The 18,298-nt window shown below is 37.3% G+C and overlaps 1 protein-coding gene across 1 annotated transcript; it reads left to right on the top strand.

Moving 5' to 3' along the window:
* Positions 1–818: 818 nt before the first annotated feature.
* Positions 819–2,404, top strand: LOC130939341 (uncharacterized). Its single transcript, XM_057867449.1, has 2 exons — positions 819–1,238; positions 1,811–2,404. Exons 1-2 carry the CDS (start codon positions 819–821, stop codon positions 2,402–2,404), a joined length of 1,014 nt encoding a protein of 337 aa, XP_057723432.1.
* Positions 2,405–18,298: the final 15,894 nt, after the last annotated feature.

The raw sequence follows: 18,298 nt of genomic DNA, 5'->3' as shown, positions 1-18,298 counted from the left end.
AGGCAAAAGAGAATGTAATATAACTAGCAAGTTATATCCTAATGTTCATCTCTACATCAGGAATAACATACTAAAATTTTATAAGAAATAGAGCGAATTTACCAGATCAATGTAATCAAAATGACAATGCTCTTTTCCTCCAATTTTCTTCTTCTCTCGACGCGGAAACCTTGTTTTCTTCGATGCTTTCTTTTTGGAATTTCAAAGAAAGCTTCTCATCCTCTCTCGTAACCTGTACCCCACTTTCTTAAGTTCATGGCCCACTTGGTTAGAGACCCACCAACATTTATTATATTAATAATCAATTAAAACTTTTAGGTATATACTTGAGTGTCACTTAGGTTTAGTTTGATAAAATTTTTATTTTTTAAAAGTAGCTTATAAAAGTTAATTGGTAAATCAAATAAAAAATAACTTTTAATAAACATAAGCAACATCAATGGTATTTGGTAAAATAGTTTTTAAAATTTAAAAATACTATAATAGATATAAATGTAAACATTAAATTTAAAAATTAGTTAACATATAAGATTATATTAGACTTTTAAATTTAAAAAGTTCTATTTTAAGTGCTTTCAAAAGTACTTCATCTTTTAAAAGTTGCAAGCACAAACACATAGTCAAAATTTTTATTTTTTTATTAAGAAATAGTTATAATTTATACTCTGTTGTATACATATTATGTTTTTTTTTTCCAAAAATTTATTCTACAAGTATTTTAATTTTATGACGATATATAATTGATAGCATTCATACCGATTTATTTTATTTCAATTTATTCATCAGCTGATAACCAATCTAATAACCAAAAAACAGAGATGGCTTCCGATAATGAAAAGGACTCGTCATCAAAGAAGAAAACCGAAGCCCATGAACATGATGATGATGATGACGACGATGAGCAGGAGAAAATGACACCGTTCTTAGTGGCAGCAAAGTATGGCATAGTTGAATTGGTGGAAGAGATTCAGTCCAGGATACCAAGTGCCATCTACAACACCAACTCAAAGAAGCAAAACGTGTTGCTGGTGGCAGTGATAAATAGGCAACCCCTTGTTATTGAGAAATTGAGGAAGATAATATGGCCTTTGAAACCAAACATTTGGAAGAACATGGTGGGAGCGACAGATGATGAGGAGAACACAATGTTGCACTTGGCAGCAGCTGCTTTAGAAGTGAACTCTTGGACCATAGCTAACTCGACCTTGCAAATGATGTGGGATACGAAATGGCATGAGGTACGGAAACTTTTAATTTAAAAAAAAATTACACTTATTTTAATTTTATTGAAGTTTGACCAAATTACACTCATCTTGATATGTACACTCCACATATACGTGCACTGTGCACTGATCTCTTTGGCTTTCTAAAATTTCAATAAAAAAATAATTACAGAAAACTTCTTTTAATTTAATATAAATCATTTTTTAAATTATTTTTATTTCAAATTTAAATTCTAAATATTAAATATTCAACCTTAGTTACTCATAAATTTTAAATACTAAACTTCAAATTATCCGATATTAACAACTCCCCATTTCCTTGTAGAACAAGCACCGAAGCATGTCGGTTCTTGGATGTTGTACCATTTGAAATCAATAATAATGTTCAAACTGACAACTAACTTCTATACTAGTAACCACGTAACAAACCAACATCTGGCATGCAAGAATATAAACTTTGGATGAAGAACAACAGATAAGTTTAAAATTTAAAATCCAAAATTTAAGAAAAATGAATTAATTAAAAAATAACAATTTCCTAACATTACTCTAATAAATATAATAATTTTGCGTGCTTGTGGTTGCAGTATATTAGGGGCATAATGCCTGAGGAGAACTACTTGAGAATCAATCACCATAGGAAAACAGCAAAGCAAATCTTCATCAAATCACACAGAGATCTTATTAAGAATAGTATCACAGAGCTGAAGGAGACATCAGTAGCTTGTAGTGCTGTAGCTGGTATCATTGCCAGTGTTGCCTTTGCTTCCACCAGCAGCACCAGCGGCGGCGGCGGTAACGGTAGCGACAACAAAGGACTGGAAGTAGGCAAACTCGAGTCCGACGATACACTGGCCGTTGCTTCTCTTGTTGGGCTTTGCTTGTCCGTATCTTCAATCATAATGTTCCTTTCTCTTTACAATTCTCGAAAACTAGCCGACGATTTTCGGAGATCCTTGCCACTGAAACTTCTTCTGGGTTTAATCTTCCTGTTCCTCTCAGTTGCAGCAATGATTATTTCCTTCAGCTCCAGCCAATACTCTCTCCTTAGTCACCATGGTCGCTCCTTCTTGATTCCGCTTTATGCAGCAACTTCCTTTCCTGTTTGTTTATTTGTCCTCGTCCAGATTCCACGTTGCTTTGATATTCTCAAAACTATTATATCTTCTCAACTTCCCTGACTTCTTGCTTCATAATACTAATCATACCATAGCTGGCTACCTTCTTCATTTCACAGCGACTGTACTGTTTCATTCATCCACCATTCTTCTTAGTTCTTACATATTTATTGTATGTATATTCTGTATTTAAAAGTTAAAACAGAACCCGTACCTATGTGTTACTCTTTCCTTTTCTTTTAATGGCATTTATGGGGTTATGAATTTTTTGTATGTGTTTTTCTTATTTGTTTTATATTTTTTTTATTAACTAAGAATTGAATTCTAAAATCTTTTAAGTTATAGAATTCTGATATCATATTATAAAATTATTTATTTAAAAAATTTAAATTAATAAAAAAATATACATAAAAAATTATATTTATAATATATTCTCTCACAAAAAAATCTCTTTCTAAGTTTATATATATATATATATATCTTTTTGTATAGACGTTCTTTTTATTATTAGCCTTTTGTCTTAATTTTTTTGTTGAGAATTACAAAAATTAACGTCTAAACCTTCAAATTATAGATTTTTTAAATATTATATCATAAAATTACTAATTCTAAAAAATTAAGTTAATAACAAGACGGATATAAATATTTATATCTTTTAAGAATATAATCCATAATAAAAAAAATAAAAAAACAAAGGGATAAAACAGATCAATTACACATCCAAATTTTTTGATAATTAAATCTAATTAAGTTGGCCTAAACTCAAGAAAAGTCACTTTTATTACACCAATATGTACATACGCGTTTCACGTATGCAATCATATCTTTCTTCTTCTTTGTGTTATTCCTCATTCTTCTCTGCATTCCACCTCTTTTTTCACTGCCTTCTTTTTTCTTCTTCACGTATTTTCTCTCAATCGTTATTCTTTTATTACTGCTATTATATGTTGCTACATTTTTTTCTTTTCCTCCTTACTTTAATTGAAATTCATATGGATTCAGAAATGAATTCGATATATTTCTGTTGATGATTGAGTCTTTTTTATTGCTTGTTCAAAACTAAACTAATTTCAACTCATTTGTGTGTTAATTGAGGTTCACCTGATACTACTGATAAGTATTAACTAAATTTTGTATTCCTTAAAAGTAATTTCGGTTCATTTCTTAGTTTAATTGAGGTTCATTTGGATCCAGAAATAGATTGGATGTGTTTTTGTTGATAATTGAGTCTTTTTTACTACTTGTTCAAAATTGAACTAATTTCCGTTCATTTGTGTGTTAATTAAAGTTTACTTGATGCCGTTGTTAAGTATTGACCGAATTTTTTATTTCTTGAGTAATTTTGGTTCATTTATTAGTTTATTTGAGATTCATTTGGATAAAAATTCGATGTATTTTTGTTGATGATTGAGTCTTTTTGACTGCTTGTTCAAAACTGAACTAATTGAATAGAATGAAATGGAATCTAATGCAATTGAATAAAGTGATAATGAATAATTTCATTCTTCTTTGTTAAAAAATTTAGTCAATACTTATCAACAGCATCAAGTGGACCTCAATTAATACATAAATGAACTGAAATTAGTTCAATTTTAAACAAGTAGTCAAAAAGACTCAATTATCAACATAACACACATCAATTTTATTTTTGGATCAAAATGAACTTCAATTAAACTAAGGAATGAACCAAAATTACTTAAGAAATAAAAAATTTAGTTAATACTTATCAGTAACATTAAATGAACCTCAATTAACACAAAAATGAATTGAAATAAACTAAAAAATGAACTGAAATTATTTAATGATGGCACCAGAGATAATTAGAACCAATAAAAATATTAACAAAATGTTGGTGTTATTGGTGATGATGACAATAACTGTAACACCCTACCATACAGAGTCTTATGCTTAAGTCATAATTCAGAGATGGCAAGGTATTACGACATCTAAAATAAAAATTTAGTACGTATAGTAGTGTGAATGATTGATTATAACTAGGAGCCTTTGTAGAAAAAGGGGTAAACAAAAACCGCGAGATTATATATATACAAGAGAGTGTCAAAAACAGGAATATCAAGGCTCAAAATCCAGCTGCGAAGATAACCGGTCCGAGCATAACAATATATACATATGATAAAATAAGGAAAACCCCAAAGGAAACCCAAAGGGACACAAATACATAAAACCTATTCTCCAAAAATCTCCCATAAGAGGAGTCATCACAGCATGTATTATTTATTGGAGATAAAAGTATCTAAGCAAAACATATAAACTAAACAGAGTCCCCAAGAACAAGGAATCTTCGCGAAACTAGAAGTCTCCAGCATGCTTCAGCGGGAAACCGTACGTCCTGCATCTGAAAACCACAAAATCCGCATGGGTGAGAACCAAAGGTCCCCAGCATGGTAACAGCTTCCACATATATAATATATAATAATAGAGGAAAGCCAAAGGCAATCCTAGAACTTCCTCCAGATAATATCAAGCTTATAAACAAGCTAAACCGTATAAGGGCATCTGACTAAAGATTCTTCAGTCTAACTAATACTTCCCTTTCCAATTCCTTCAAACCTCCCAACCACCAGCAAGAGTATAAAGTAGCAAACACAATTATATCAAACAAGGAATATACAAATAGGAGCAGATAAGGCATTTAGACAATTAGCAAGTAATATGCAGTCAAATAGGCAATCTCAAACAATTCACATAGTATGCATATGATGAATGCCTGTTCCTAGTGGCTGATGATATCATCTTGTCGGTTATAGAGCCAACCCGACAAGTCCTGGTCGCTAACCATTGGACTGTCCCTCTGTCACGCATCCCCAACTCGAGTTATACTCGTTATAAACTTGATCATAAACATGATCCATATCCATCACCCTCACTGGTGAATATTTCGGGGGCGAGCTCATCCGGGTCTTTCACAGTGCCCGGCCACACTTACGACATAGGGTCAACAGAGTCTCGAGCCTCCACCTGGAGCACGTGGTGGCTAGCCACTGCTTTCTCCCAGGGATCTCGTGCCTCTGATAGTGGAAGTGCAAATCTCAATTATCAATAATTCAGCATAAACATGCATGAATTCTCATCCATGGATCAACATCCATATCAGCCATTCCGGCTCATGGTTAAATCCATAACCAGCCAATATTCATAGCATACACAGCTATTCCGGCTCATGGTTCAATCCAGAACCAGCCAATTCACAAATAATCATGGCCCTTCGGCCAATGGCATAACAAGCACTTCCACCACCATCCTCCGCATCTCACTTAATCATCTTTGATCCTCATTGATCATTCATTTTCCCTTGCTTCACTTGCAAGTTACCTCATTCACTAGCCCCTTTTTAATAGCTAGGCATGCCATAATGATTTAAGACATAAATGGTGAGATCGGAGGCTTAGAAGTATGAGATTTGGCTTTTAAAACTCAAAAATCAACTTTGGGATGAAAACAGGGCCACGCGTACGCGCACGCGTGGATGGCCTCAAAAACTCATCGACGCGCAAGCGTCATGCACGCTAACGCGTGGATTACAAATTTGCCAATCGACGCGCACGCGTCAACCACGCGTACGCGCGGGTGTTCTCGTGCCCCAGGCACAACACCGGCACAATTCTGGCATAACTCTCTGGAAAATGTCTGGGCATTGGGTGCAGCACCATCGGTGCGCCCGCGCACACCACGCGCACGCGTGGATGGCGTTTTCTGGAAGATCGGCGCGTACGCGCCAAGTGCGCCCACGCGCAAGGGGTCATCCTGCTAAAAATTTTCTATGTTAAAAGTTGCAGAATTCACAGATTTAAACCCCGATCTTCCAACGGACATAACTTCCTCATTTTAAATCGTTTTTCACCCGTTCTTCGAACGGCATGGACATCCCGGATCAAATTTCATTTCTAAACAGATTTGGTACAAAACAGAGATCCGTAGTCCAAGTTATGTCCCGTCAAAGTATGCCCAAAAACCATATTTTTCATACAAAACCACAAAGTGCCATTTTCAAAACAAGCCATTTCCAACTCTTTTCAAAATCTATCAAAACATGCCAACTTCATCCCTTTTCTTTGAAATCAATCAAAATATATCAAATTCAACATCAAGCCTCCTCAACTCACACATTGACACATTACCACAACTTACCAAAATCACAATCTCATCATGTTACCCCACTTCACCCAAGTGGCTCAAACTCAAACACATTGACATATCATATACTATTCCTCATGCCAATTCTCAACAACACCAATTCCAATAAATCATTATTGTACACAATCAACATCATACTCACCATCAACATGGTTCAATCCACAATTCAACCATAACCAATCATCAAGCATATATCACAACATGCATATTTCTCATACATCATACCACCAAGGCATCAATAATCATCATCACATATATGACCACATCATATATCTCAATCATTCAACAACATCAATAATTTAATGCCTATCTTAGGGCCTCTAGCCTAAGTATTTCCTACCACATTACATATTAGATACGGGAAACCGAAACCATACCTTAGCCGAATTCCCCAAGCTCCACCGGAGCACTTCCAAACTACTTATCCACAAGCTCTCAAGGCCTCAACACCTCCAAGAACAGATTTTTCACCACCAAATCCCTTTTTCAAGCTTTTCAAAATCACCAATCAAGCTCCAATATTCACATATATACAACCTAAGCCACAATCATCATACCCATACACAACATCTCAATACCCAAACATCATAAAACCACAAATCACACTAGGGTTGAGAATCTTACCACACCCAAGGTCCAAGGAGACAAGATTAACCTTTTCCTTCAAGAGAGTTGGGTCCTATAACATCAAAGAACCCAAAATCTCAACATTTTACCCATGAAACTCGAAAATAAGGGCTGAAATTTCGAACAGAAACACGTGGCTTACCTCAAAATTAATTGTATGGGTTTTGTAGAGCTCTCCGCGGTGAACGCGTGGCCGCAAATGGAGCGACAATCGGAGCTCTAGATCAAAAGTTATGGTGGTTTGAAGATCAAGTGAGAGAAAGAACTTGAGAGAGTGTTCTTCTCCCCCCTTCCCTCTAATTCAGCATGTTTGTGTGTGTAATGAGGAGAGAGAGTGCTGAAAACTAGGGTTTTGGTTAAGTTATGTTGGGCCAAGGGCCCACTTTGGGTCCGGTTGGCCCGGTTTGGCCCGTTCGGTCCAATCTTGGTCCGAATTCTATAAAATTGGTACCAAAATTCTCGTCTCAGTCTCCTCTATCACAATTAGCCATAAAAATCACATTTTAGGCTTTCTAGAATAAATTCTCATTTATGGGTTAATTAGCCGTTAATTAACCGGGTTTTACATTCTACCCACCTAATTGGGAATTTTGCCCACAAAATTCAAATGCAATTATCTGAGAATAAATGCGGATAATCCGTTCGCATCTCCGACTCAAGTTCCCAAGTGTGTTCCTCAACACCGCCTCGACTCCAAGCCACTTTCACTAAAGAAACCTCTTTTCCACGCAACCGTTTGATACTAGTATCATCAATTCTGACCGGAGCCACTGGAAGCGTCAAATCTTCCCTTAACTGAACCGATTCGGGTTCCAACACATGGCTAGCATCAGGAGTGTACTTCCGAAGCTGCGACACGTGAAACACGTCGTGCAGGTTCGAAAGATGAGGTGGTAGAGCCATCCGATACGCCACCGGTCCAATCCTCTCTAGGATCTGAAATGGACCAATGTATCGAGGATTCAACTTTTTTGCTTTAATCGCCCTACCTACTCCCGTGGTCGGAGTAACCTTAAGGAAAACATGGTCTCCTTCCTCAAATTCTAAGGGCTTTCGCCTCTGATCGGCGTAACTCTTTTGACGACTCTGCGCCGTAAGCATCCTATCACGGATTTTCTTGACTTGTTCAATAGTCTCAGCTATCATTTCCGGTCCCAACAAGCTTTTCTCTCCAGCTTCATACCAACATAGCGGAGATTGACATTTCCTCCCATACAAGGCCTCATACGGAGCCATTCCGATGCTCGCATGATAACTATTATTGTATGCAAACTCCACCAATGGCATATACCGATCCCAACTCGCCGGTTGGTCCAAAACACAAGCTCTCAACATATCCTCTAGTGTTTGGATCGTCCTCTCAGATTGACCATCTGTTTGAGGATGGTAAGCCGTGCTCAAGCTTAATCGGGTTCCAAAAGCTTTTTGAAATGCACCCCAAAACCTTGAAGTGAAATGAGGATCTCTATCAGAGATTATAGTAGCAGGTACACCATGAAGTCTCACAATCTCCTTTATGTATAACCGTGCTAGCTCCTCAAGGGTGTAAGTCATACGAATGGGCAAAAAGTGAGTTGACTTCGTCAGTCGGTCCACAATCACCCAAACAGCGTCAAAACCAGCCCTAGTCCTTGGCAATCCTGACACAAAGTCCATTGCAATACTTTCCCACTTCCATTGTGGAATCTCTAAAGGTTGCAACATACCGGCGGGCTTTTGATGTTCAATCTTTACCTTTTGACAAGTTAAGCACTTTGAAACATATTCCGCCACATCATTCTTCATACCCGGCCACTAAAACATCGCCTTTAAATCATGGTACATCTTAGTACTTCCCGGGTGAATGGAGAATCCGCTTTTGTGTGCCTCCTTTAAGATATCTTGCCTCAAAGTGCCAACATCCGGCACAATGATCCTACCCTTGAATCTCCATAACCCATCTTTTTCTTCCGACACTCTCCACTGTTTTCCTTGCTCAATGGCCGGTAACACTTTCCATAATGCTTCATCATTTTGATGAGCCTTTAGGAGTTCGGACTTAAAGTCACTTGAGATTTCTAATTGGCTCAAACATAAAGTTCCGGATACTTCTCGAGCACCAATTTTAAGACTCTCGAATCCCTTGAGCAACTTCTCCTCTTGAAGCATCATCCAAGCCGCATATAATGACTTCCGACTCAACGCATCCGCCACTACGTTTGCCTTTCCCGGATGGTAATGCAACTCAAAGTCGTAATCCTTCAACAATTCCATCCACCTTCTCTGCCTCATATTAAGCTCTTTCTGATCAAAGAGGTACTTCAAGCTCTTATGATCAGAGAAAACTTGGAACTTAACCCCATAGAGATAATGCCTCCACACCTGCAAGGCAAACACAACCGCAGCGAGTTCCAAATCGTGTGTAGGATAACTAACTTCATGAGGTCTCAACTGTCGTGAGGCATACGCCACCACATTACGATGCTGCATCAGCACGCACCCTAAACCCTTTAATGAGGCATCACAATACACCTCAAATGGCTCATTCGGCTCGGGTAACACTAACACAGGTGCAGTAGTCAACTTTTTTTTCAATGTCTGAAAGCTCTCCTCGCACTCAGGAGTCCAAACAAACGGAGTGTCTTTGCGGGTTAACTTTGTCATTGGTAACGCTATCTGTGAAAAGCCCTTGATAAACCTTCTGTAATAGCCAGCTAAACCCAGAAAACTCCTTATCTCTGTTATGGTGGTTGGTTGTTTCCAATCCATCACCGCCTCCACCTTAGTTGGATCTACTGCTATTCCCTTCTTACTCACCACATGGCCCAAAAACTTCACCTCACTCTTCCAAAACTCACACTTAGACAGTTTTGCATAAAGTTTCTTCTCCTTTAGAATCTGCAACACGGTTCTCAAGTGTTCCGCATGCTCTTCTTCAGTCTTGGAATAAATCAGTATGTCATCAATGAAGACAACAACGAATTTATCCAGAAACGGACGGAAGACTCTATTCATGTAATCCATGAATACCGCAGGAGCGTTCGTCAACCCAAAAGACATTACAGTGTACTCGTAATGACCATAACGAGTTCTGAAAGCGGTCTTAGGGATATCCTCACCCCTCACTCTTATCTGGTGATAACCGGATCGCAAATCAATCTTAGAGAAAACTCCAGCTCCTTGTAACTGATCCATGAGATCATCAATTCTCGGCAATGGGTACTTATTCTTTATTGTAACCTTGTTCAGCTGTCTGTAATCCACACAGAGCCGCATACTCCCATCCTTCTTCTTCACCAGTAACACTGGAGCACCCCACGGAGAGACACTTGGTCGTATGAAATTCTTTCCCAACAAATCCTCTAACTGAGACTTTAGCTCGTTCATCTCTAACGGTGACATCCTATAAGGAGCACTTGAGATTGGTCCCGCCCCGGGCACCAACTCAATAGCAAACTCAACCTCTCGGTTAGGTGGAAACTCATCAATATCATCGGGAAACACTTCCGGAAACTCACACACAACCGGAATCTGCTCCAACCTTTGATCATCACCCGAAACGCTCGCGGTTAACAACATGATACCCTGACATTCGATTCCAGAATAGTTCACCATCATCGAGTTCAAGTAATAATTATTCACCACGACCGGCCCTTCTGTATCTTCCGGCATAAAGTACACCGACTTTGTAGAACAATCAAGCAGGACATGGTTCTTAGATAACCAGTCCAATCCCAAGATAAGATCAAGACCGATCATCGGCAAGCAGACTAAATTATGAACAAAATCACGCTGCTTGAACTTAAAGGAAACTTCCGGGCATCCTAGCCTAGTTACCATGGCTTCATGGGTAGCATTGTACACTCTTAAATCATAACCTAAAGTTACAATCTTCAGTCCTAACTCATGGGCTTTCTCAAATGCAATGAATGAATGTGATGCTCCCGAATCAAATAAAGCATTTAAAGTTTGACCAGCTAATTCACAGTTACCTCGAATGAGTGTCTCAGATCCCTCAGCACCTATAGCTGAAGTGGTGAACACCCGACCAGTCTGTTGTGCCTTCCCAGCACCTTGTTTCTGCCTCTCCGGACAACTTGCGGCTTTATGCCCCGCCTTTCCACAATTGTAGCACAAACCCCATCCGGCCTTGCATGGTGCTCCCGGATGGTGACTTCCACACCTAGCACAAGCTTGATCATTCTGAGGCTGCTTCCCAAACTTCTTTCCTTGGGAGTTGTTGTTGTTGTTGGGCCTCCTAAATGAGCTTCCCCTCTTGAAAGACGGACCTCTAGGTGCAAAGCTCTTCCCTCGGTTCTGTGGAAATGATCCTTTGTGACTTCCTTTCTCAGCGGTTGCCCTTTTCACACACTCCTCAGCAACCCTACACTTGTTCACCAATTCGGAGAAAGTCCTAATCTCCATTGGCCCTACTGAACTGAAGATATCATTCCGGAGTCCTCCTTCATACTTAACACACTTCCATTCCTCATATTCCACCGGGGTCCCTTGGCACATACGAGAGAACCTGAACAGCTCCTCAAACTTGTCAGTATACTCTGATATGGACATAGTACCCTGCTTCAGCTGTAACAATTCAAGTTCCTTAGCCGTCCTAGCAGAAGTCGGAAAGTACTTCTTATAGAACTCTTCTTGAAAGACATTCCAGGTGATATAGTCATCACCCTGCTACAGAAGACGTCGGATGCCTTGCCACCAATGCGATGCTTCACCTATGAGCATATAGGTAGCAAACTCGACACGCTGTCCTTCAGGTACCACTTGTGCTTGTAATGCTCGCTCTATAGCCTGAAACCATGTATCAGCCTCAGTCGGGCTAGTAGTTCCCTTGAACTTAGGCGGATTAACCTTCAAAAAGTTTGCCAGTGTCATCGGGCCCTGAACTCCACCTCCATCATTACCATGGTTGTTCATCTGTTGACCAAGAGCCTCAGCAGTGGCTTGCATAGCAGCAGCCATGTTCTCCAACGCAGCCATAAAGTTCACCGGGTCATTAGGGTTATTCTCCGGTGCACGAGCATTCGTACGACCTCTCGCACTACCTCTACCGCGTCCACGAGGCGCCATCTGGTTCCTATACACACCCAACAATCGATATTAAGTTGATCAGTCTCAATATCGGAAGTCTAGTGCTTCAAAGTCCCAAATGCATGCTCATGAATGTTTATGCCAATTATATCAAGCAGATATACTAATAGCACATAACACACACACAGAGAATGCACAGAAGCATAGTCAGTCCATCCCTCAGGCTCTACAGGAACGAACTGCTCTGATACCATAATGTAACACCCTACCATACAGAGTCTTATGCTTAAGTCATAATTCAGAGATGGCAAGGTATTACGACCTCTAAAATAAAAATTTAGTACGTATAGTAGTGTGAATGATTGATTATAACTAGGAGCCTTTGTAGAAAAAGGGGTAAACAAAAACCGCAACTTAAAAGCGCAACACTCCGATCGATAACGTAACGAACAAGGATAAACCAACACGAGATTATATATATACAAGAGAGTGTCAAAAACAGGAATATCAAGGCTCAAAATCCAGCTGCGAAGATAACCGGTCCGAGCATAACAATATATACATATGATAAAATAAGGAAAACCTCAAAGGAAACCCAAAGGGACACAAATACATAAAACCTATTCTCCAAAAATCTCCCATAAGAGGAGTCATCACAGCATGTATTATTTATTGGAGATAAAAGTATCTAAGCAAAACATATAAACTAAACAGAGTCCCCAAGAACAAGGAATCTTCGCGAAACTAGAAGTCTCCAGCATGCTTCAGCGGGAAACCGTACGTCCTGCATCTGAAAACCACAAAATCCGCATGGGTGAGAACCAGAGGTCCCCAGCATGGTAACAGCTTCCACATATATAATATATAATAATAGAGGAAAGCCAAAGGCAATCCTAGAACTTCCTCCAGATAATATCAAGCTTATAAACAAGCTAAACCGTATAAGGGCATCTGACTAAAGATTCTTCAGTCTAACTAATACTTCCCTTTCCAATTCCTTCAAACCTCCCAACCACCAGCAAGAGTATAAAGTAGCAAACACAATTATATCAAACAAGGAATATACAAATAGGAACAGATAAGGCATTTAGACAATTAGCAAGTAATATGCAGTCAAATAGGCAATCTCAAACAATTCACATAGTATGCATATGATGAATGCCTGTTCCTAGTGGCTGATGATATCATCTTGTCGGTTATAGAGCCAACCCGACAAGTCCTGGTCGCTAACCATTGGACTGTCCCTCTGTCGCGCATCCCCAACTCGAGTTATACTCGTTATAAACTTGATCATAAACATGATCCATATCCATCACCCTCACTGGTGAATATTTCGGGGGCGAGCTCATCCGGGTCTTTCACAGTGCCCGGCCACACTTACGACATAGGGTCAACAGAGTCTCGAGCCTCCACCTGGAGCACGTGGTGGCTAGCCACTGCTTTCTCCCAGGGATCTCGTGCCTCTGATAGTGGAAGTGCAAATCTCAATTATCAATAATTCAGCATAAACATGCATGAATTCTCATCCATGGATCAACATCCATATCAGCCATTCCGGCTCACGGTTAAATCCATAACCAGCCAATATTCATAGCATACACAGCTATTCCGGCTCATGGTTCAATCCAGAACCAGCCAATTCACAAATAATCATGGCCCTTCGGCCAATGGCATAACAAGCACTTCCACCACCATCCTCCGCATCTCACTTAATCATCTTTGATCCTCATTGATCATTCATTTTCCCTTGCTTCACTTGCAAGTTACCTCATTCACTAGCCCCTTTTTAATAGCTAGGCATGCCATAATGATTTAAGACATAAATGGTGAGATCGGAGGCTTAGAAGTATGAGATTTGGCTTTTAAAACTCAAAAATCAACTTTGGGATGAAAACAGGGCCACGCGTACGCGCACTCCACGCGCACGCGTGGATGGCCTCAAAAACTCATCGACGCGCAAGCGTCATGCACGCTAACGCGTGGATTACAAATTTGCCAATCGACGCGCACGCGTCAACCACGCGTACGCGCGGGTGTTCTCGTGCCCCAGGCACAACACCGGCACAATTCTGGCATAACTCTCTGGAAAATGGCTGGGCATTGGGTGCAGCACCATCGGTGCGCCCGCGCACGCGTGGATGGCGTTTTCTGGAAGATCGGCGCGTACGCGCCAAGTGCGCCCACGCGCAAGGGGTCATCCTGCTAAAAATTTTCTATGTTAAAAGTTGCAGAATTCACAGATTTAAACCCCGATCTTCCAACGGACATAACTTCCTCATTTTAAATCGTTTTTCACCCGTTCTTCGAACGGCATGGACATCCCGGATCAAATTTCATTTCTAAACAGATTTGGTACAAAACAGAGATCCGTAGTCCAAGTTATGTCCTGTCAAAGTATGCCCAAAAATCATATTTTTCATACAAAACCACAAAGTGCCATTTTCAAAACAAGCCATTTCCAACTCTTTTCAAAATCTATCAAAACATGCCAACTTCATCCCTTTTCTTTGAAATCAATCAAAATATATCAAATTCAACATCAAGCCTCCTCAACTCACACATTGACACATTACCACAACTTACCAAAATCACTATCTCATCATGTTACCCCACTTCACCCAAGTGGCTCAAACTCAAACACATTGACATATCATATACTATTCCTCATGCCAATTCTCAACAACACCAATTCCAATAAATCATTATTGTACACAATCAACATCATACTCACCATCAACATGGTTCAATCCACAATTCAACCATAACCAATCATCAAGCATATATCACAACATGCATATTTCTCATACATCATACCACCAAGGCATCAATAATCATCATCACATATATGACCACATCATATATCTCAATCATTCAACAACATCAATAATTCAATGCCTATCTTAGGGCCTCTAGCCTAAGTATTTCCTACCACATTACATATTAGATACGGGAAACCGAAACCATACCTTAGCCGAATTCCCCAAGCTCCACCGGAGCACTTCCAAACTACTTATCCACAAGCTCTCAAGGCCTCAACACCTCCAAGAACAGATTTTTCACCACCAAATCCCTTTTTCAAGCTTTTCAAAATCACCAATCAAGCTCCAATATTCACATATATACAACCTAAGCCACAATCATCATACCCATACACAACATCTCAATACCCAAACATCATAAAACCATAAATCACACTAGGGTTGAGAATTTTACCACACCCAAGGTCCAAGGAGACAAGATTAACCTTCCCCTTCAAGAGAGTTGGGTCCTATAACATCAAAGAACCCAAAATCTCAATATTTCACCCATGAAACTCGAAAATAAGGGCTGAAATTTCGAACAGAAACACGTGGCTTACCTCAAGATTAATTGTATGGGTTTTGTAGAGCTCTCCGCGGTGAACGCGTGGCCGCAAACGGAGCGGCAATCGGAGCTCTAGATCAAAAGTTATGGTGGTTTGAAGATCAAGTGAGAGAAAGAACTTGAGAGAGTGTTCTTCTTCCCCCTTCCCTCTAATTCAGCGTGTTTGTGTGTGTAATGAGGAGAGAGAGTGCTGAAAACTAGGATTTTGGTTAAGTTATGTTGGGCCAAGGGCCCACTTTGGGTTCGGTTGGCCCGGTTTGGCCCGTTCGATCCAATCTTGGTTCGAATTCTATAAAATTGGTACCAAAATTCTCGTCTCAGTCTCCTCTATCACAATTAGCCATAAAAATCACATTTTAGGCTTTCTAGAATAAATTCTTATTTATGGGTTAATTAACCGTTAATTAACCGGGTTTTACAATAACGAAAAAAGAAGAAGGAGAGAAGAAGAAGAACCTATGTATATGAATTAGAAAAAAGAAGAAGGAGGAGGAAAATGAGGAGTAAAAAAAGAAGGAAAAGAAAATAGAAAAGAAGGCTCTATTTAAAAAGCGGTTATAACAACTTAATTAGAATTGATTAAATATTTTGTTTGGACGTAGAGATTTATTCTTAAGTTACCCTTGTGCTTCTTAACAATAGCTTGGCTATAACAACACCGGTGAATAATTCTTTCCTTCAATAGTATTGGCGCCGTTACTACATTGGCCTTCCTTTTTATTTCTTTTAATATTAACAATTAAAGATTTAAAAAAAAAGGAAAGCGAACCAAAAGGGGTTAAAGAAGAATGTTACTTTAATTCATTCTTCCCAATAGTATTTCAATATATTTATTTCGATTAGACTCAATAACTTATGAAAATTCAAACTTATTCTGTTGAACTACTTCTTAATCATATGGTTGGAATCGTTTAACGGAAGATTTAAAATTAAAAAAATATAATAAAATAAATTAAAAAACCTGATATATAAAATAAAATAATTTTTAAAATAGAATATATATATATATATATATATATATATATATATAATAAATTAAAACTTACATGGCTATGACATAAAAAAATAAAGAGAAGGAAATAATAATCATAAGAGTTGAAATAACCAAAATATATAACATAATTCTTATTTTACCACATTATTTAAACGTTATATGTCCATTTAATAATCAATAAAAAATAATATTATCTAATATAAAATAATTAAAAATAAAAAAGAGATTAACAAAATTAATTAGCAAAGTTTTTATTTTAAATTGTCAGATTATTTGAAAAATTAATTAACAAAGTTCTTATCTTGCTATGTTTATTGTATTATATGTCAATCTAATAATTAATAAAAAATAATATTATCTAATGTAAAATAGATTAAAAATAAAAAAAATAAATTAACAAAATATACATAGAATTTTTTCACTCTACTATTGGTAGGTATAAATTTATTTTTTTGCATCTTTTATATGTCAATCATATGAGAAACGAATAATATTAAATTAATTAATATTTTTACAATATAATTTAAAAATTAATAAATGTCAAATCTAGTACTCGATATAATTAAATGTCAAATTTAGTATTCTACATAATTAATAGTTTAGATAGTTTAAGAAATTAACATGTTTTCAATGAATCTTTGATAGGTGCTCACTTTTTTGCGTCTTTTATACATGTCAATTAAATAACTTAACCAATATACAAAATAAATGGTATTGTGATAGACAAAATTAATAATTTCATTTTATTTCAGAAAAAATATTTATGTACTTAAATTTTAAATATAGTACTCTATATAATCAATAATTTAAAAAAATAAAAAATTATTATTGCAAAACAATCTAAAAAAACAAGTTAACAATACTTATAAAACTTTTTCATTTGATCGTAGACAAAGACATATAAATAAAAATAAAAAATAAAAAAATATTTTTTCTACATTAAATTGATGAGATAAAAAAATATTTTTCTTTTAACATCAAATTGATAAGAGAGGAAGTCAGATCTATTTTTTACATGATAAATTTATTAATTGGAAGTATAACTTAGAATAGCACAGAGTATTGATGAGCGGCAATTATGAGTATATTTGTGATATCTTCTAATAGTATTGCCATATTAGTTGGATGATCTGACCCAATGTATCAATTTATTTTTTTCGTATAATACTCTCTCGGTAACTGATACGCCTTTTTGTCAGGTGTTGTTGCCTCTGTTTTTCGCGCTCATGTTTTGTCTTTGTCGCCTCGCATAGTCTTCCCAAGTTGGTCAATGACTTCCACGTGAATCTTCCATTAGTATATTGTCAACTGTAATTAATCAAAATAACTATGCAACGGTAATGTATGAAATAAGAAGGTTTTTCTATCATGCAATAACAGTAATGTGAGATGAAAGAGAATAAAGAGAGAAAGAGATAATTATAGAAGTTACGTGGATATATGAAATAAGAGAGAACGTGAATGTATGTATATAATGAGAGAGATAATGAGATGGTGGGAGTTTTTTAACGTAAAATAACTTATGTATACAGTGGAGTTAATAAGAAAGGATAAAATTAAAAAAAATTTTGGACACCAAAATTTTATTTTAGGATTATATATTATTATAGAATTATGGATAACATACACCATTAGAATAAAATTTTTTATAGAGACAATCAATTTGCGTTGTCACCTTAGTAAAAATAATTAAAAAATATAAAATATTCAAGCAAAAATAATTAATTACATAGTTAAAACGACACAAAAAAATTAAATAAATCTCACAAAAAATATATATTATCATGAAA

This window comes from Arachis stenosperma, chromosome 7, assembly GCF_014773155.1.
Source record: "Arachis stenosperma cultivar V10309 chromosome 7, arast.V10309.gnm1.PFL2, whole genome shotgun sequence".
In the NCBI taxonomy this organism is placed as follows: Eukaryota; Viridiplantae; Streptophyta; class Magnoliopsida; order Fabales; family Fabaceae; genus Arachis; species Arachis stenosperma.
This window is presented reverse-complemented; position numbering and strand designations above follow the sequence as displayed.